We start from the raw sequence: 22,797 nt of genomic DNA, 5'->3' as shown, positions 1-22,797 counted from the left end.
AAATGTGATCTTTTGGTTACACCTCTGCAGATATGTTTTGGCAGCTGACTTTTTGATTGCTTACCATGTCCGATTTTTTACTTGTACGGTGGCCAACACAGTATTAGATTTTTAAGAATTGTCATTTTAACCTTTTGATGGCTGAAGATATCCATGTGACTACTACTATAAATATATTGTTGTTCTCTGCTAACAATGGCAAAGAGTTTTTTGGTTGTCATGGAGGATGATCTTTTTTAAAACTGCATCTGTTTATCAATTGCCACAGGGATTACAACTATCAACAATCGAATTTTTTTTCTGCTTTTTTTCTTGTTCACTCTGATACGTTAACAAAGTTTATCTCGTGAAGAGTTATTTTTATCATGCACAAACAGTAATTAACTATAGAGATGCTAATCATATATTGTAGCTGTACAAAAACACTTTGAAATGTATCACGCAGTGCTAGGTCTATGTCAAAGCTATCTGGTGGCTTCCTCTACATTAAGTGAAAGGAACAATATTTATTATGAAATATTTTTGTAAGATCGATATCTAAAAATACACGTTTTTTTTTTAATTAAACGGAAATTAAATATTTTTAAAATTTAAAAACTAACTAGATTTTTTTACGCTTTAAAATTAATGACCTTTCAAGAGGATACAAAATACATCAAATTATGCAGCAATTTCAAAAACAGCGATGCATGAATCTCTATACAAAAACTATTAAAATGGTGGTACTTCTGCACTTTAGTGTCCGTTTATTCATGAGTCATGCTCGGCAACGCCTGGCGAAAAATGGAAAATGCTGGATTATAATGAGCGAGTCAAGAGAGAGACGCCAATTAACAGACGTTATAAACTGGAAGAAAAAAAAAGAAAAAAGGAAAAGAAAGAGTTGAACAGGAAAAGTAAAGAAAGGGCAGAGTTTCATTGTATTCCTTCAATCAAAAACAAAAACAAAACAAAAAAAAATGGAAAATGAATCAATCCAGGCTGGAAATAATTTGTAAATCCATAGAAAACATCCTCGCTTTTTGTTAGGAAAGCTAACTGCTAGCAACGGAGAGAAGATGCAAAACATGTTGGTCAAAGTGAATCATGAAGAAACGAAACGTAAATGACAGTTTCGACTGCACTAATCGTCACTGCAGACAATGGACATCCTTACGCCATGGCACCTTTTCTGAGAGGTCCCATCTCCTGTTACCTACAATTATACGATTCATATATTCATGGGTGTTCGAAATGGTAACACACAAAAACCTATGGCCGGGTCGGCTCATACACTCACTGACTGGAAAAACTTTCTGAGGAATATATGCCAAGACTATTTCCTTAGGAATCCCCGATAGATCCGAGGCCCAGGGCACACAGTGGAAGTTGACAAGTCCGTTTTCAATAGAAGAAAACATAATGTCGGTAGGTTCGTTGAACCGGTCTGGGTCTTTGGAGGATACAACTCTGCTGAGAAGGAGGGTTTTCTTGTTACAGTCCTGGACCATAAATCAGAAACCCTTCTTCTGCTAATAAAAAAATACATACTGCCGGAGACCACAATAGTTTCCGATTGCTGGAAAGCATACTGCAATGTAGGATCAGAAGGGTATGAACATCTTATGGTTAACCACAGCCTTCATTTCGTGGACGCTATGACTAGGGCTACCACAAATCATGTGGAAGGAGGCGAAACAATGAAAATAAAAGAGAGTGTGGAACCAACTGCAATCTGCTTGAAAGTTATTTTAGTGAATTCATGTGGAGACAAAAATTCAGAATCATTTTGGCTATATCATAAAGCATATATTAGAAAGCTACCCGGTTCATGAATTTCCCCCTCCTTCTACATTCTCTAACAACCTTTCTCAGCCTACTTTGCCGTCGTCAGCTGCTTTACTTCAATCGGTAGAAAATACTATCTATAAAGAAATAGCCTAATCTCAGGGAACAACCGCATGCTTCCTAAAAAAGTATATGCTTAACTCACAATAACTGACAACCGCAAAAAAAAAAAAAAAAAACTATATATAAGGATAAAAAAACATTGTTTTGTTGCAAAATAATATGCATAAACAAAAATTGTTTTGCAAAAACCGAAGTCGCCGGCTACCCAAAACTTTTATTTGAAAAAAAAAAAAAAAAAATTTTTTTTTAAACTTATTACCCCCCTCCCCCCCGAAAAAAAAAAGAAAAAAATTTCCTAAAAAGATTATAGAACACTAAAAATGTTTCTAATTCTTACGACAGGTTTCTGTTTTTGTTTCTTTCTGTTTTTTTTTTCTCTTTCATTTTTTTTATAATTACGTTCGCTCATTATAGTATAGTGATTATTTCTTTTCTTGACCCGCTCGTTATTATCCGGCATTTTCCGTTTTTCGTCGAGTGTTGCCGAGCGCGACTAATGGAAAAACTGGCACTAAAGTGCAGAAGTACCAAAATTGTTTATTAATAATATTTTTTGAGAGGTGCTAGTCCATTTGCAACCAAATATATATGGATAATTGTGCAGTATAACAAAATAGAAATGAAGATCCACAAAGTTTTATAAGTAGAATAGATTTCAGAGTTCTGTAGACGATGTGTAACGACTATATCAATGTAAATAATTGTAATGCATTTTTAATAATTTTCTTATAGTCAGAAATTTTAAATAATTTTCTAATAGTCAGAAATTTTAAATAATTTTCTAATAGTAAGAAATTTTAAATAATTTTCTAATAGTCAGAAATTTTAAATAATTTTCTAATAGTCAGAAATTTGGTTGGTGCCGGGAAAACTCGTCCCGGGAAAACTCGTCTCGGGAAAACTCGTCTCGGGAAAACTCGTCTCCGGAAAACTCGTCTCGGGAAAACTCGTCCCCTTTCGCTAGGTAGGAAAACTGGTCCCTTATTGAATAAATATCGATTGAAAACACATTTTATGATCGTTCTTGAAGGAGATATTGTTTTTTAAAATAAACTATAGCCCCCCCCTCCATAATATTTTTTAAAAAATATTTTTACTTGTTTAATGTTTTTTTGTGTTTTTAATAAAAGCGTTTATTATGTTCATAAACGAGACCGCATATTTTTTTTTATATTAATATAAAAAGAATTTACTTATATACTGTTAGTGTTGCTTATAAAAGGGTAAAATCGATTTTTCTACCTCGCCGACTATGTTGTTTATTTAATTTATTTGGAATCGTTTATTTGGTAAAGAAAAAAAAAACAGAAAACAAACAAAAAACATGTCGGTCGAGTGTTACGGGAGAACGAGAAATAATGCCTGGTATATCACATCTTAGGGGGTCTTGATAATCGCTAAAAAAATAGAAAATTAAAGAAATTACTGAGGGAGATTTGGTTTTAAAAAGAAAATAATAAATTTTAATATTTTTTAAAATATAATTTAGAGAGAGAGGGGGGGGATAAAACCTCCCTTCGAAAAGCAACCAACAAAAAATGAAATTAAAAAGATTCTTGATAAACGATAGCGGAGTTTTCAATAAAATTGATTAATAAATTTATTTAGTGATTACTTTCTCTCTTAATGATTGATTTTAGAATTTTGAAGTAAAAATTAAAAAAATTAAAAATGAGTTAAGGAGAGATTGTTAGCACATGGCATCTCTCGCGCCAAAAAATATTTCGCTTTTAATTTATTAGTTAATTTTTGCAAAATTTGACAGGACGACAATAAATGTTGATAATTGATAAAATCATAATTTTAAATAACGCATGAGTGCATTTGGTATGAGAGAAAACAAAAACATAACAACAAAAAACTATCATAATTAAAAAACAAAACCAAAAGCGTAACGAAGAATCGAATCGCTCCCTGTTTTTTAATTTTTGGGTTTTGTTTTTTTTATTGTTTTTATGACTCCAAAAAACATCGTTAAAATAAGAACAAAAAAAATTTGTAATTAACTTTGTATGAACATAATAAACGCTTTAAAATAAGTTAAATCACTAAGAACTTAGCCAGTTAGGTAGAAAACGGACACTTAGAAAATCGATTTTATTTAAAAAAAAAAAAAAAAAAAAAAAAAAAACATTAAACAAGTAGAAATATTTTTTAAAAAATATTATGGGGGGGGCTATAGTTTATTTTAAAAAACAATATCTCCTTCAAGAACGATCATAAAATGTGTTTTCAATCGATATTTATTCAATAAGGGACCAGTTTTCCTACCTAGCGAAAGGGGACGAGTTTTCCGGAGACGAGTTTTCCGGAGACGAGTTTTCCCGAGACGAGTTTTCCCGAGACGAGTTTTCCCGGGACGAGTTTTCCTAAATTCTTTTCTAATAGTAAGAAATTTTAAATAATTTTCTAATAGTAAGAAATTTTAAATAATTTTCTAATAGTAAGATATTTTAAATAATTTTCTAATAGTAAGAAATTTTTAATAATTTTCTAATAGTAAGAAATTTTAAATAATTTTCTAATAGTAAGAAATTTTTAATAATTTTCTAATAGTAAGAAATTTTAAATAATTTTCTAATAGTAAGAAATTTTAAATAATTTTCTAATAGTCAGAAATTTTAAATAATTTTCTAATAGTAAGAAATTTTAAATAATTTTCTAACAGTAAGGAATTTTAAATAATTTTCTAATAGTCAGAAATTTTAAATAATTTTCTAATAGTCAGAAATTTTAAATAATTTTCTAATAGTCAGAAATTTTAAATAATTTTCTAATAGTCAGAAATTTTAAATAATTTTCTAATAGTCAGAAATTTTAAATAATTTTCTAATAGTAAGAAATTTTAAATAATTTTCTAATAGTCAGAAATTTTAAATAATTTTCTAACAGTCAGAAATTTTAAATAATTTTCTAATAGTAAGAAATTTTAAATAATTTTCTAATAGTCAGAAATTTTAAATAATTTTCTAATAGTCAGAAATTTTAAATAATTTTGTTATAGTAATAACTGTCTTCTAAGAATGATGGTCTTTTTGTTAACTTTTTTCATCAATATTTTTTTTTTTTAATTACTTTTTCACCCCAAACAATGTACATCGCCACTTTGATGTAGGGGGCTACTATCAGGGACATAAGCTACAGGGGTACTATGTGGGGAGTTGGGCAGCAAGATGTCAGTTCACGTTACACTTGACCTTCTGCATGTCAGTACAGTTGGGGAAGAAGGAACCCAGAAGGGAACTCCAAAGTCTAGCCATTCTGCGGAAGAAACTACTGGAGTAGAAGACTCTCTTACATATAGGTATCTCATCTGTGAAGGGGTGGGATTTTGCTGCTTGTCGGGTTTGTCGGGGGTATTTACGTCGAGGGTGTACAAATGCTTGCAGTGCGTCGGAGCATTCACCGTTAAAGTACTTGTAGAACAGGCAGACGGATGCTACATTTCATCAATGGGACATAGGCTGAAGCTTAGATGACAGTTCAGGACCTATCAAGTTGGCGACTCTCTTTTGAACCTTGTCTAGGAGTGAGAGACTAGTAGCAGATGCACCAGCCCAAATATGACAACAATACTCCATACATGGGCGAATGGTGGCCTTATAGAGGTAGAGGATACTTTCGGGTGTTAATAGCTTTCTAGCACAGTAGACAGAAACTACCTTTATCACAGCAGTCCTGGCAATGCTCTCAATGTAATTTTTCCAACTCATGTTTCCTGTGAACGTTAGGCCAAGGAGTTTAAAAGATGTAATTTCAGATAAAATGTCATTGGCCATTGCTATTGATGGTAGAAAAGGTTTCTTATAGTGATTGAAGGAAACAAGTTTAGTCTTGGCAGCATTGAATGTGACCATCCATTTTTGTCCCCATTCCACTACAGATTTGAGGTCATCCTCTAGTGTTTTTGCTATTTTTTTAGATATGTGTTCATTTTTTTTCCTGTCATGTCTGTTATAGACCATGGTGTCGTCAGCATATATACCCATCTCACAGACAATTTTGTCAGGGAAATTATATATGAATATTAGGAATAATAGAGGTCCAAGGATAGACCCTTGAGGCACTGCCACATTTATATCATATTGTTTAGATGTACGACCATCGAGGACAATCTAAGAAGGATTTAATTATGTTAAGTATTCTTCCCATGGTACCGTATGATCAGATTTTCTTGAGAAGACCTTCATGCCATACCCTGTCAAAAGCCTTAGATATATCTAGAGCTACCGCTCTACCCTCCCCTGCTTTATCAAGTGAATGGTATATGTGCTCTGAGATTACAGTTAGGATGTCTGCCATGGAACGGGCTTGCCTAAATTCATATTGTTGGTCGGTCAGAAGTTTAGCATCTGTAAGGTGCCGGACTAGAGCTTGGTTAATTATGGACTCAAATATTTTGGCGAAAAGTGGGAGGAGGCTGATGGAGCAGTAATTTACTGGGTCAGTTTTTTCGCCAGAATTCTTGTAAACTGGTACCACAGAAGCGGTTTTTCAGCAGGCAGGAAAGCATGATTCATTAAGGCATGTGTTGTAAAGTTTGGAGAGAACTGGAGCTACTTTGGCGGAGCACTTTTTTAATAGCACAGTCAGGATGAGATCAGATCCACATGCTTTTGAAGTGTCAAGATTTTTTATGAAAGCATGCACCTGAGAAGGGATGATTTTCAGATCGTCTAGTGTTGCGTCTTGTCTGCAAAGGAAAGTCAGGGAGGAGGTGGTTAGCAGGGTTCAGTGTGGAGTTGAGGCAAACCGACTGGCAAGCATGTTAGCCTTCTCGGTTGCTGAGCAAACAACCTCATGATTGTTGGATAGTGGGGGAATTGTTCTTTCCTATAAAATTAATATTTCATTCATAACCATTTTCTATTTTTTAATATTAATCTGTTAAGAAGTAATGTTAAATAATAAAATTTAATTCCTTCTGAAAATACTTTACCCAATTACAAATATTTTTCAGATGGTTGCCATTTTTGTTATCAGCACCAAATTTTGATTAAAATGGAATAGAAGCAAATTTAGTTATAAATGATGAGTGCATTTATTATTAATAAATAACAAATATATCATCATTTAATATAGAAATTAAAGCAAAAAATTAGAAAATCTACAGTAGCTTTTAATATTTGGCTGTGTATTGTCAACTGGTGTCAAACAAATACATATATTCACTAATTAAACAATAAGCTTTTGCCAAGCCTTGCGTCATATTTACCATATATGATGAATGGTAATTTTTATTTAATGTAATAACACTAACATTGCAATTGTTTCTCATATTTGGAATACGAGAATACTTTACAGCAAAAGTAAGAAAATAATAGCACATATTTTTCAAAAACTAATAAAAATGCATTTCCATGTGGCACTGCATTTAAGACATTTCTTAAGAAAGAATTTAACAATGTAAAAAATAATTTATAAAAAAGTATATTTTAAATGATCAAAATCAACTTTGCAATGACTATTAAAATATTAAACAGAATGTTCAGTTGTTTTTTTTTTTGTTTTTTTTTGGTTTTTGTAATCTACATATTTTAAGGAAATTAGGATCTCTGTTAGTTTTAGATAATTTATAAGTAATGAATTTTAAGTAATTTTTCTCTAATAATGCATAGTAAGTCATGTTGCTCTAGTAATTCAAAGACTATTTGGTTTAATATATTCATACGAAATTAACTACAATAATTCCTTACCAAAGACTTATCTATAGAAATGTTTTATATATAATAGTGAGTTGTTGTATGTTATTTGTTAACGGGAAAAAAATTTACCTTCACAGGAAATTGGAAAACTTTCACGAGTCCAAAATCATCTGCAGTTGCCAGAAGTTGTTTATCATTCGACAGAGAAGTGGCATTAATATCTGTGATATCACACTTGCTCGGCCATATCCCTTCACATGTGGCACCAAGAACACATGTCCAACTAGCCCACTTTAACTTTTCAATTTCTGCTAGTTTCAAATTAAATCTTTTGCCTCTTGGTGCTTCAAAAAATAATTGTTCCTTGGCACCAGAATTTACCATTATCACTTTGCCTGTAAATCAATAAAAAGCAGTAAAAACATTAACATGAGATGAAAACAAAACTTAAAAATGAAAAATGGCTGCAAACACATTGTAAACAATGATTTAAAACAATAGGAACAAGATTAAATTTGTAAAAGAAAAAAAAAGAAAAAGTTACAAAACAAATATGATAGTTTAAAAATGAATATATTTTAATATTTTGTATTTAAAATTCAGATATTTAATAATATTTGGAAAAGAAATGTTAAATTTGAACATGAAAGTATTACAAAGAAAACAAGCCAGTCCCCCAACTGATTTTGCCTATTTTCCCCGTTTAAACCCGACTGGCCTGATGTAAAACATCAGAGTAAAACAGCAAAATGACACCATTTCATGGCAATCGATGCATTAATTTGAATTCAGTACCATTCAAAACCTTATTTAGACACTAGTATGAATTTTTGGAGAAGATTAAAATTTAGCCCCAAAAGGGGTGTTTTTTACTCCTAGAACACCCCGGGCTCAAGTCCCACAATTTTCCCAGGGTAAAATATTACGTTTCCAGATGTATATTCATATGGTCTTGCTTTTGGGTAATTTTCAGCAAAATCTAAGGGTCGGAAAAGATTCTATTGTGAGAATAACTACGAAAATGAGAGCGATAATTGAAACAATCAAAATTAATACCAATCCTCATCTCAAAAAAAAAAAATATTAAAACAATTTATCTTATCGGAAAGCATCAAATTTATAGAAATTTTGTTCAAATGCAAAAAAATAAATTTGAAAACTTTAGAAAACCGAGTAATGCTGATAATTTTTGTTATTAAATGAAAAAATGAATAATTTGCCGGATTACCACGTTAATTCCTATTTTAGTCACATAAATTCTTGTGAAATGATTTTGGCATTTCTTCCAAACAAATTATCTCTACTTAAACCATATTTGTAATGTTTATTGTAAATAATGATAAAAATGATAACTTAAAAAGAATAAGTTATAGCAGGTTTTGCCAAACCACTTATATATGACACAGGCCGAGATATGCAATTGCCAGACTATGATTATTTTTCAAGGCCAAATGTTTAAGAAAAAAAGGCCAAATTCAAAAAAGAAACCACACTTTTTGCGATAAACAGGCAATTGGTGTTACTATATTATCCGAGCAAACAAAATATTGAAATTCATGTAAAACAAATGGTACCTACGTAACTGTCATGGCAAAAATACTAACATATCCAACAATTACAACAAACGAGGAGATAGAAAATTAATTATTAATAAAAAAGAAATTTGTAAAATTAGTGTTTACTAGTGAAATGTGACCAAAATAACATACTTTTGCATTTAACAACCCACGCTGAAATAATAACATTAATATTTAGAAACCTATTATTTAAGATGGGAAGGGGTGTTTTGTAACTATTCTGTACTTTCACCTAACAATTTAATAAACATGATATCATAAAACTTGAATTTAACTTATAAATACTATTTAACAAATAACACGGGTCGTTAAATGCAAAAGCATCAAATAACATTTATTGTATCAAAATAAAATTGTAAAAACATGTATTGTATCAAAATATGCATTACACGGGCACGGCCATTTTATTTTGTTGGGTTTCATTGAACGACCAATAGGGGACGCAACTTTTCAACCTAATTCAACTTACGAGATGTATAAACTCGTATGCATTACACGGGTGGGGCCATTTTGTTTTGTTGGGTTTCTCAGCTATATTGTGAAAAAAAAATTTCAATTTTTGTTCAGTAAAACAAAAGTTATGATGAATTTTCTGGAGTTCAAAATTGTAAAAGGAAGGTGAGTGACGCTTCTTATGACTGGTTTCTATAGCAACTACGTCGCTTCAGCAACTACTGTTGCTGCCAATTCACCGCTCTCGCGAAAAGAGGCAAGAAATTCTAGTAAAACATATAATTTATAACTTAAAATATTGCAGTATTAAGAATTTTTTTAATTAAATTTATAATCAATTCTTAATGCTGCAATATTTTAAGTTATAAATTTATTATATTTTTTACTAGAATATTTTGTCCATTTCTTTTCCAGTTTTAACAATTAGTCCTTTACTTTTCCATGTTTAAGCTTAACCATATTCTTTTTTATACTCGCACTTTTCTATTGTAATCCATAACATAAATCTCACCTGTCTGTTTAAATGCACATATGGATGGATGTATGTATGTATGTATGTATGTTTCTATGTTTCGCAAAAACTTTCGGCAGAGGCGACGGATTTTCACGAGATCGGTATCATTTTGAAGCTCGACCCTTCGGATGACAAATTTCAAAAGAATGTCCATAAACTATTTATTCCTTCACCCTTAACTGGACACTTTTATACAGGGAGGAGTCGCTTTTTTTCGCTGATATTTTCGAAAGTCATCGCCTCTTTTCGATTGTATAGCTGTAATTTGAACCTACATCATTTCCGGTTTAGCGATAGGTGCAACAGCAAATTCGTCATGATTTTTTTCCCACCTCCTCCGTGGTACGGATTCGAGCCTGCCTGTCTACTACCACTTTGGCGTTTGTAATTTTCCTATTTTTTTTTTTTTTTTTTGCTCAACCATCACCCTTACACACCCTCCACTTTCTTTTCTGCCTTCATGTTCGAGCCTGCCTACTACAACTTTTTTTTTTGTTGCTCAACACACACTGTCTAACAACCGGGCAACGCCGGGCATCCAGGCTAGTATATATATATATATATATATATATATATATATATATATATATATATATATATATATATATATAATCCCATCCTTCTATGAATAGATCAGATATGGAAGGGAAGGAGGCAATGAAAGGATAGGATAGAAGAAAATGGGCAACTTTATTACAACATATATTTTTTAACATATAATAAACAAAGGAGGAAATAAAGAAGATAGAAAATTAATGTGCTGCCAAGTGGTGAGAAACAGCAAGTAGATCAGATATAAAGAAATGAGGAGTTAAGAGGAGGAGAACAAGAAAAACTACATGATTTGAGTCAACCAGTGTAAAATGTCAATTTTTGTTAATGAGAATTTGTTTGGCAAATAATGTTGAATATTGGAAAAAGATAAAAACAGATTTTTATGTAATTTTCTTTTCTTTTTGTTATGCAAGAAAATTGATTAATCCAACTCTGACAGACTTTTGGGTATTGCAATTGTCATTTGAGATGGCATGTGTGACACAGGTTTGTTTGGTTCACCCTAAGCTTTCTCAAAAGGAGGAAGTGTCAAAGTAATATGAAATTCATAGGAAGTCCTCAGTCGCCTGTAGAGCAAGTATGGGTAAGCTATCATCAAACCTAATAGCAATCTTATGCGCATGATTTTTTTAGGTGGGAGGGGGTGATGTTGGGTTCCCCAATGTACAATTTGTTTGATGTACAACTTGTTACATGAAGAATTTGTTTCATGTACAATTTGTTACATGAAGAATTATTTTCATGTACAATTTGTTACATGAAGAATTTGTTTGATGTACAGTTTGTAACATGACAGAATTTGTTTCATATACAGTTTGTTAGATGAAGAATTTTTTTCATGTACAATTTGTTACATGAAGAATTTGTTTCATGTACAAATGGTTACATAAAGAATTTGTTTCATGAACAATTTGTTACATGAAGAATTTGTTCCATGTACAGTTTGTTACATGAAGAATTTTTTTGATGTAGACTTTGTTACATGAAGAATTTGTTCCATGTACAGTTTGTTACATGAAGATTTTTTCTGATCTACAAATTGTTGCATGAAGAATATTTTTCATGTACAAGTTGTTACATGAAGAATTTGTTTCATGTACAGTTTGTTAAATGAATAATTTGTGTCCTGGGCAGTTTGTTACATGAAGAATTTGGTTGATATACAATTTGTTAAATGAAGAATTTGTTTCATGTATAGTTTGTTACAATAAGAATTTGTTTCATATACAGTTGTTTACATGAAGAATTTTTTTGATGTACAATTTGTTACATGAAGAATTTGTTTGATTTACTATTTGTTACATGAAGAATGTTTTTCATGTACAATTTGCTACAGTAATAATTTATTTCATGTACAAATTGTTACATGAAGAATTTGTTTGATGAACAGTTTGTTACATGAAGAATTTGTTTCATGTACAATTTGTTACATGAAGAATTTGTTGCATGTACAATTCGTTACATAAAGAATTTGTTTGATGTACTATTTGTTGCATGAAACATTTATTTCATGTACCATGTGTTACATGACGAATTTGTTTCATGTACAATTTGTTACATGAAGAATACGTTTCATGTACAGTTGTTTACATAAAGAATTTGTTTCATGTACAATTAGTTACAGTAATAATTTATTTCATGAACAAATTGTTACATGAAGAATTTGTTTGATGAACAGTTTGTTACATGAAGAATTTGTTTCATGTACAATTTGTTACATGAAAAATTTATTTGATATACACTTTGTTACATGAAGTATTTGTTTCATGTACAGTTTGTTACATGAAGAATTTATTTGATATACATTTTGTTACATGAAGTATTTGTTTCATGTACAATTTGTTACATGAAAAATTTATTTGATATACATTTTGTTACATGAAGTATTTGTTTCATGTACAGTTTGTTACATGAAGAATTTGTTTCATGTAGAGTTTGTTACATGAAGAATTTGTTTCATGTAGAGTTTGTTACATAAAGAATTTGTTTAATGTACCATTTGTGACATATGGAACTTGTTTTCATGTACAGTTTGTTACATGAAGAATTTGTTGCATGTACACTTTGTTACACTAAAAATTTGTTTGACATACAATTTGTTACATGAAGAATTTCTTTCATGTACAAGTTGTTACAAGAAAAAAATTTTCATGTAAAGTTTGTTACATGAAGAATTTGTTTCATGTACAGTTTGTTACATGTAGAATTTGTTCGATGTACAATTTGTTACATGAAGAATTTGTTTAATGTACAGTTTTTTACATGAGGAATTTGTTTCATGTACAATTTGTTACATGGAGAATTTGTTTGACGTACAGTTTGTTACATGAAGAATTTGTTTGATGTACAAATGGTTACATAAAGAATTTGTTTGATGTACAGTTTGTTACATGAAGAGTTTGTTTGAGGTATAATTTGTTACATGGAGATTTTTTTGGTGTACAATTTGTTACATAAATAATTTGTTACATGAAAAATTCGTTTCATGTACTGTTTGTTACATGATGAATTTGGTTGATATACAATTTGTTAAATGAAGAATTTGTTTCATATACAATTTGTTACATGAAGAATTTGTTTCATGTACAGTTTGTTACATGAAGAATTTGTTTCATGTACAGTTTGTTACATGAAGAATTTGTTTGATGTAGAATTTGTTACATGAAGAATTTGTTTGATGTACAATTTGTTACATGAAGAATTTGTTTGATGTAGAATTTGTTACATGAAGAATTGTTTTGATGTACAATTTGTTACATGAAGAATTTGTTTCATGTACAATTTGTTACATGAAGAATTTGTTTCATGTACAATTTGTTACATGAAGAATTTGTTTCATGTACAATTTGTTACATGAAGAATTTGTTTCATGTACAGTTTGTTACATGAAGAATCTGTTTTCTGCACAGTTTCTTACATGAAGAATTTGTTTGATATACAATTTGTTACATGAAGAATTAGTTTCATGTACAGTTTGTTACTAAAATAATTTGTTTCATGTACAGTTGTTTACATGAAGAATGTTTATGTACAATTTGTTACATGAAGAATTTGTTTGATTTACAATTTTTTACATGAAGAATTTGTTTGATGTACAATTTGTTACAGTAATAATCTATTTCATGTACAAATTGTTACATGAAGAATATGTTTGATGTACAGTTTGTGACATTAAGAATTTTTTTCATCTACATTTTGTTACATAAAGAATTTGTTTGATATACACTTAGTTACATGAAGTATTTGTTTCATGTGCAGTTTGTTACATGAAGAATTTGTTTGATGTACAATTTGTTACATGAAGAATTTGTTTAATATACAATTTGTTACATGAAGAATTTGTTTGATGTACAATTTGTTACATGAAGAATTTTTTTAATATACAATTTGTTACATGAATAATTTGTTTGATGTACAATTTGTTACATGAAGAATTTGTTTCATGTACAGTTTGGAACATGAAGAATTTGTTTCATGTACAATTTGTTACATAAAGAATTTGTTTCATGTACAGTTTGTTACATGAAGAATTTGTTTGATATACAATTTGTTACATGAAGAATTTGTTTCATGTACAATTTGTTACATTAAGAAGTTGTTTGATGCAGAATTTTATTGCATATCAAAAAGAAAAGAAAATTACATAAAAATGTGTTTTTATTTTTTTCTAATATTCAACATAATTTGTAAACAGATTCTCATTAAGAATGGTTGTTTCATGTAGAATTTGTTTCAGTCATCACAGGATATCACCCAAATGCCAACAGGGGAGGAGGCAGTGTTTTTATGTTTGTTACAAATATTCTTAACAAGCACAAAAACAGAGATCGTATAAAACAAAAGAAAAAATGGAAACAAGACATAAATTTACCTTGTTGATCCCAATCGATATGCGTAATAAAACTTGAACTTCCTTTACATGTTCCCACTCGCTTGTTGCTGAAGACATTATAAATGTCAACATAATTGTCATGCGAAGCAACGGCCAAATATTTCCCAGGGGCTAATTGAATTTGAAGAAGAATAAGAATAATAATGATAATAAATAATAATAATAATAATAATAATAATAATAATAATAATAATAATAATAATGTTGTTGTTGTATTAATAATAATAATAATAATAATAATAATAATAATAATAATAATAATGATGTTGTTGTTGTTGCATAATAATAATAATAGGATTTATTATAAGTCAAATACTGAACGTAACATTTGTTTTTATTCCAAACATAAAAAAAAATGGAAAAGTCGTGATTTTTTAAACTAGTTGTTCTCGGAGTCAAGATGTAAATTTGTCTCTTAGATTTCATCTGGTTTATGAATCCGTCTGTTTTGTGACATGTCAACCTGTTTGGGGTATATCCTGTCCAAACTAATAATTATTTGGAGAAAAAAATGATTGTAAATGACTCAATGAACTAAAGTTGCTATTTTAAACATAACTGAAAAGAAACTGTACACCTTTCTTTTTTTATGTAATAACAGAGAAACTTTTTTTTGATTTCAAAGAAAGTTTGTTCTTCAAGTTGATGATGAATTTTGTTATTTTTTAGTCAGGACTGTTCGTACGTTTATTTATTTATTTTTTTTTACCAAGTCATTTGTCTTTTGTACCAACTTGTTGTTAAACTTGTTGTTTTAAAAATTAAATTATAACATGCGATTAAAAAGTAGTACAAACCTGACCTTGTATGACGTGCCGTCCATTTTAGAAAAGGAATAAATAAATAAAAAAAATGGCCGCTCTTGCTACTTATGGTCACGTGAGGTAATGAGAGTTGGGAGAAATATGCAAATGAGATGCAGTACGTTTTTCAAATAAAAAGCCTGTGTGTCTCTGTGGCAGAAGTAAATTTCTGATAGATGTGTGCTAGGGTTTGATACCGAGAATTACAAGAAGGAGAACATAACGGTTGGGAATTCTTTCTTTGGACTTTACTTTCTAATAATACTAACATATTCAAACTATTTTAGCACAATGATAAAAATTGGCGAATGAGAATCGTTAAGCAGCGACTTCCTGAGGCCGTTTACTGGGGAAGGTGATGTGGTCACATGCCTTAACAAGCTGAAGTAGGTGGCAAAGCTGCAGAAGATTGAAGATATAGCCACATTGATTCCAATGTATTTGGAAAGGAATGATCTAGTGGTCTATCTAGAAATGGGAGAGACAGATCAGACCATTACTGAGACTATTAAAAACCGATTAAGACTGCATTTTCAAAGAGCGCGTTTGAGGCTTATAATTATCTCAGAAGAGTTACCGGGACAAGATAGTCGGTGGATGTATATGCGGCAGAGATAAAGCAACTAGCGGGATTGACTGGATATGCAGGATGCAGCCTAAAGAAGACTGTTAAACTGGCTTTTATAAGTATTCTCCCTGAGCATATCTCTATTGAACTGAATGTTGTGGAGTCTGTCCTAATGTCCACTATCTGTAGCCTCCATTTTAAAGTCAGATTGATGCCCTTCATCATAGCATTGAGTTCTGCAACACTGATATGAGTGCTATAATTTTTTTTTTGTAGACAAGCAAATGAAATTGAAACCATGGACCTGGAGGAGATTTTGCGGTAGTGCTGGCAAAACAGCCCAGTGAACTAGGGGCCTCTGTGGCAACAATCAAAGCAGAGAGGAGCAAACATTAACAAAGCAAAAAAAGCAGCTTATTAAGCATTGACTTGGAGCTCTTGGAGACTTGATGCGAGAATTCAGACTTTGGTTCCATCACAGAAAAATAAAGCAGACAGGCTGACCAGAATGAAGAAAGCCTTGCTAAGGAAAGAGAAAGATATGGCTCTGATGTAATGTGCAGTAGAGAATCTAAAGGACCTGCAAAAATGCATCATTTTGGAAAGGAACGGACTAGTTATAAACCTATCAAAAAAAGTGAATCCACACATCACAATGCAAGATGTCCAAGAGGTGATGGAACAATGTAAGAAATGTCAATCAATTGACCCGTGCTGGCTAGGCATAAAAAAGGGGAATTGCATGTTGAAGAAAACTGGCTATATCATGCATTCTCAACATGAACCGTATTTAACTATGATTGTCTGTGGGCCTGGGAGAGTAACGATATGGCTAAAAATAAGAAATGAAATGGCAGAAGAGGTGAAAAGAGTTGTCGAGGCAGTGTTTACGGAAAGGGAGCCAGTAGAAGAGGTGTTGGTGGATAACAGTATATCTTTCTGCTCAGAAGTTTTAGCGCCTTATGCGCAAAGTGGAACATTAGGCTATATTTTAGAGTTTTAGAGCTGCGTACCGTCCAAGTGGCACCATCGCACTATAAAAGCTATGGCATCAAGAAGCCAAATTTCACCCCAAGAAGCTGTATTTTGGTATAATATGGCTCCAAAGACTGGCCAAGATGAAAGGTCAGTGCCACACCGATCTATTTTTATATACAAATGGCGACATCCATTGGTTGTAACAGAGAGAGTGGGACAAACACAGGTGGAAATCATAGTTGTTGAAGAGGTGTGGGTGAAACCACCCAATTCTCGTTGCACAACCCACTGGAGAAGAGGTTCTGTAACTGAAGTACTCTCCAAAAAACAAAGTGGCAGTTAATGAAATACCACGTCACAGCTTGGACATATGAGAAGTTTCCTTGCCAGTAGAGGAAGAGGAGGGTGATGAAGTTCCTGAAGAAGAACCTATACGACAGTCGCACCGCAAACGAAGACACCCAGCATGGATGGCGGACTATGAGACCAATTATTGATCAAGGGTGTGATTAAAAAGTAGTACAAACCGTACCTCATACAACGTGCCGTCCATTTCAGGGAAGGGATAAAGTAAAAAAAAATGGTCACTCTTGCTATTTATGACTCGTGGTCACGTGAGGTAAGGAGAGTTCAGAGAAATATACAAATGAGATTCAGTCAGTTTTTCAAATAAAAAGCCTGTGTGAGTGTGTCTCTTTGGCAGTAAGTTTCTGACAGATGTGCGCTGGAGTTTGATACCGAGAATTACGAGAAGGAGAAACGATTCAAAATTCTTTCTTTGGATTTTACTTTCTAATATCAATATATTTAACTGCAAATTATTATGGTATTGTTTGGTCATTAAATTCAAGCATATGATAGTATCAAGTGTAGCCAAAAATCCATAATTGTTGACCCCACCACAACTCAGGATTAATGCATAAGTAGTTTGGTCATTAAATTATTTATTGAACTAAATTGATATAAAACTATAATTAATTTTGATAATTGAAGGTTTTAATTTCTATTCATAATTTATAGTCTGTAAATAGCTTCCAAAAACTTAGAATCTGAGTATTTGCTAATAATTTTAGACCATAAAATATTTTCTATTTGACAGTTTAAATATTTCCAAATTCTTTTCAAATTTTGATAGTTCACAGAGTAATTGATTCTTGTTTTTTATTTTGTTTATTTCCATTAGTAACAAAAGATTTAAATGATTACATATTTATGAAGAAACGCCAATGAATTATGGTGGATATAATATCTTAAGTTATTTTTTAATAAGACTTTTAAAATATGTTTAAATAAGATTAATACACTGTTTTGATTTATGCTATTGTATTTGGATAATCTAATAAATAAACGTATGTAAAAAAAAAAAACTAATGTGAAAGCCACATAAATTAAGAAGCAATGTCATTAATACAGAAATAAAGTTAATAGGACCGTGTAAACCTTTCTCTTTTTTTTCAATCATTCAGTACAAACATTTTTTAATGGAAATCGCTCCAAACAAAGCATGAAGCCACTTAATGTAAGAAACAAAAAATCCTACTTCAAAGTCAAACATTTGCCAACGAGAAGATTTGATGGAATAGATTCTGACCCAGGAAACAGCAATTCTTCCCCCTTTTGTTTGATTTATTTGTTTAACTATTATTGGAATCCTCATTTTCTGTTAATAACAGCCTTCATATTAGAAATATATTTTTCAAATTTTCCTTATTTGCAAAACCTAACCATGCTGTAAGAATATTTACTAATTATTATTTATTCTTTTATTATGCAATATGACGAGGGCTGGATGTGAAAATATATGTAAACTGTAAACATTGTGTGCTATAAATATTGTCTCCTCCTCTGAAGGGGAGCAGATACTGCATTTTGATCTTGGACTCGAGGGTCTGGATAAGATTTTTCGAATAGTTTTTCCTTTAACAAAAAGAACTTCTCATTTTGAGGACTTCTCATGCCATGATATCACTAGAAGCTGACAAAACCGACCAAAAAATGTTTGTTAGATATAACATAACTAACATTATTATCATACTTGTCAGATAAAAATCATAATGAAGTTGTTCGTTCCGTAAAAATGACAACCCAACTTTTTTCATTGTTTTTGTTTATTGCATAATTAAATATGATGTATAAGTGTTTTTCAACTGCATAAGATTAAATGTCATTAATGAACCATGCATTGCCAACTATATGAGAACAAAAATTTACTTAACGTTTGTTCAACAACAAAATATTTTAAATTTGCATTAAATTGAACTGGAAAGATTTGCAACCAAAGTTTTCAATCATGACAAAATCCACTTCATAAAAATTGTAGAACTGTTTTGGTTCACAACTTTTATAAATTCAACTGAAAAAAATTAATTGTTTTGTTTTAATGTTGATACTTCAAGTTAGATTTTGCTTCAATATATGCTGAATTACCTCCCTTCAACACACAAAGAAAATTATTGACAGTGGTTTCAGCTAGATGAATGTTTTTCGTGAAAGTTTTCAAGAGAGTTCCACAGGTGTACAGTTCTAAGAAAGAAACTTTGTTCATGGAATCTATGTTCAAGTTTAGGCACAGATAAAGAGTGGGGGAAATTATTGATAGTGTTTTCAGCTAGACGAGTGTTTCTCGTGAAAGTTTGGTCAGAGGGGACCGTAGATTGGAGCTTAGACGAGCTCTTGCCATACATGATAGTGTCGTCAGCATAAATGTCGTTTTTTTTTTTTACATAGGCATCACCACTTATCAAGGTCCAGAGGCCACTCGAGGATAAGGGTTAAAGAGTGCACAGTAGTCAATTGGACAATATAGTAATTGTTAGTAATGGAAATTTGGTAAATTTGTTAACAAGTGGAATGGCTTATCAAGAATTTGTTTATGCTGGACTTGAAACCAACCATATTGTAGTCACCTGGAAAGCAGGCAAATGGAAGACAGTTCAGCTAGACGAGTGTTTCTCGTGAAAGTTTGGCGAGGGGGGGACCATAGATTGGAGCTGAAGGAGCACTTGCCATGAAAATAATAATAAAGCAGAGACAGGCTCACCACATCTCTTCTGTAAGAAAGAGGTTGCAGGGAAGAGAACAAGCCATCCCCTACTATGCTACAAAGTCTATTTTGAACTCTATTAAGGCAGGATGAGTCCTTTCGTGCAACTTCTGCCCAGAACGGATCTTAGGATGTGATGTGGGAGATCATTAACATAGAATGTGGAGAGTGTCAATTGATTTGAAGGGTTTCCCTTACATTGACCAAGATCTTATATGTGGGGTTGGTATTTATTTCCTTCGCCACCGAGTAAATTAGGCACAAGACCGATTTTTAATGTGAGAAGTGAAGGGGAAATGGGGACTAACTCCCCGGGGAGTTGGGGAGCTGGATAGTGATAATGGTATGAAGGGTTGCCTCTACATTGACCAAGGTCTTATATGTGGGGTCGCCCCCACATATGGTCTTTGCTTGCAGTATCTGCCAGAACAGATACTACACTTTGATCCCGGCCTGAAGGTCAAGTATTTATTTGCTCCCCAAACGAGCAAATTAGGCACAAGGCCGATTTTTAATGTGAGGAGTGAAGGGGAAATGGGGACCAGCTCCCCAGGGAGTAGGGGAGTTGGATAGTGACAATTGGTATGAAGGGTTGTCCCCTACATTGACCAAGGTCTTATATGTGGGGTTGTCCCCACATATGGTCTTTGCTTGCAGTATCTGCCGGAACAGATACTACACTTTGATCCTGGCCCGAAGGCCAAGCACAACAGAAAAAAGGCAAGCCCCTTTTCTGTTTATTTAAAAAGAAAATACAATTTTGTTTTTTGTTGTTTTTTTTATATATGGGTTGTGGAATTGCATTCACTAGCAAAAGATCTAGCTAATTTGCTTATTCTTTTAAGCATTCATTTTAATTAATTCCCTATTAGTTTTTTCGGTTTTCTTATGGGATGATCATCTTTAGTTAACTATTATGTGTAACTATATTCATGTAAATATCCTACATGATTTATACTCGCATAATATTTGCGTAAAAAGTTTACAGTAAACACAAGCTTGTTTCCATATATATTTATGTATACGTATATATTTTTGTTTAATCTATCTATCTATATATCTATAAAAGTGAACGTGTCTGTGTATCTGTCTGTCTGTGTATCTGTGTGTATGTCTGTGTGTGTACATTTCCCTACGCAACATCTCTGTCAATTTTCAGTCTACAGACTCGAAATTTGATATACAGGGTACTGAGATGTGGGAAAATCGATGTGATCGGTTTTCGGCCAGAAATTTGGCGATTAAGGGGTCAAAGTTCAACGATTTAAACTTTGAGGATTCTACCAAACTCCTGGTACAATTTTCGGTCTAAACAATTGAAATTTTAGATATAGGTTACTTGGACATGGATCTAACTTAATAACTTGATTTGAGCCCAAAACAATAAATTTTAAGGGGTCATAATAGGGGTCAAAGTTAAAAAGTTGATCGCATTTTTTTTTTTTTTTTTTGCTCAACATACACTTCCAAATACCCGGGCAACGCCGGCCACCCATGCTAGTATATATATATATAAAAGTGAACCTGTCTGTGTGCCTGTCTGTGTGTCTGTGTACATTTTCCACCACAATAACTGTCAATTTTCAGTCTACAGACGCGAAATTAGATATACAGTGTACTGAGATTTGGAAAATCTTTGTAATCTGTTTTCGGCCAAAAATTTGGCTGTTAAGGGGTCAAAGTTCAACGATTTGAACTTTGAGAACTCTACCAAACTCCTCCGACAATTGTGGGTATAAACACTTGAAATTTTAGATATAAGTTTCTCGGACATGAATCTAACTTAATAACTTGATTTAAACCCAAAACAATAAATGTTAAGGGGTAATAATAGGGGTCAAAGTTAAGAAAACATTGACCTCTGCGTTCTCTACCAATTTCTGGTCTAAACATTTGAAATTTGATCTGGTCTGAACATTTGAAATTTGGCATAAAGGGTATTCAGAGATAAGGCAAGCTTTTTAATCGGTTTGGGTCCAAAATTTTTAGTTACCAATATATAAATGTATGTATGTATGTCTGCCTAAAACTTTCGACAGAGGCGACGGATTTGTACAAGATCAGCATTGTTTTGAAGTTCGACCTTTCAGACGACAATTATCGAAAAAATTGGCTAAAAACATTAATATCTTCACCTTAAACTAGGCACTTTTCTACGGGGGGGGGCGTTTTTTCCGCCGATATTTTTGAAAGTCATCCTCTACTTTCGATTGTCTAACCTTAATTTAAACATCAGTCACTTTCGGTTTGGTGTTGGTCGTAACGGTAAAGACGTCAAGTTTTTACCCGTTCGTTTCCTCCTTCACGGTATGGATACGAGCCTGCCTTCCTACTACCACTTTTTTTTTTTTTTTTTTGCTCAACATACACATCCAAACACCCGGGCAACGCCGGGCTGAAATGCTAGTGATTTAATAATCGAGAAGATATACAGCTATACTGTAGTTGGAGATTTTGTACAGTAGACCTTTATGTCATACCTTATCAAAGGTCTGATATATCAAGATCAATTGGCCTAGAAAGGAAGCCTCCATCGAGAGATTCGCTTATACTATGAGATATAACCATTAACACATCTGTTGTATATCTAGCAGAACAGAAACCATATTGAATGTCACTAAGAAGGTTATTTTTGCTGTTTCTCTATTTAACACAGATTCCAGCAACTTACTCATGACGCACAAGAGACTTATTGGTCTGTACTGAGAGGGAGATGACCGATCACCTGAATTCTTAAATACAGGACATACTGATGAGGTTTTCCAGGGTACTGAAGAGCAATTCTCCTTAAGACAATGCTCAAACAGCTTTGTAAGTATGGGAGCTAGTGCTGCTTGCAGCTTTTTCAACACTATAATTGGAATGCCATAAAGAGCCAG

General features: G+C 32.2%; 1 protein-coding gene across 6 annotated transcripts in view; it reads right to left on the bottom strand.

Annotated features, from left to right (window-relative positions):
• The window catches only part of LOC145256392 (echinoderm microtubule-associated protein-like 6), a 902,875-nt gene that overhangs the window by 295,455 nt on the left and 584,623 nt on the right, over positions 1–22,797 (bottom strand). For all 6 annotated transcript variants that reach the window (XM_080115242.1, XM_080115245.1, XM_080115243.1 and 3 more), the window contains 2 exons: positions 14,506–14,637; positions 7,665–7,930 (listed from right to left, as the gene is read on the bottom strand). In XM_080115242.1, coding sequence (XP_079971368.1) covers positions 7,665–7,930; positions 14,506–14,637 — 398 coding nt within the window. The remainder of the gene's footprint in view (positions 1–7,664; positions 7,931–14,505; positions 14,638–22,797) is intronic.

Source organism: Euprymna scolopes, chromosome 32 (assembly GCF_053919585.1).
Source record: "Euprymna scolopes isolate OS-2025 chromosome 32, ASM5391958v1, whole genome shotgun sequence".
NCBI classification, from domain to species: domain Eukaryota; kingdom Metazoa; phylum Mollusca; class Cephalopoda; order Sepiida; family Sepiolidae; genus Euprymna; species Euprymna scolopes.
The sequence above is the reverse complement of the archived record's forward strand: the minus strand, read 5'-3'. Positions and strand labels throughout refer to the sequence as shown.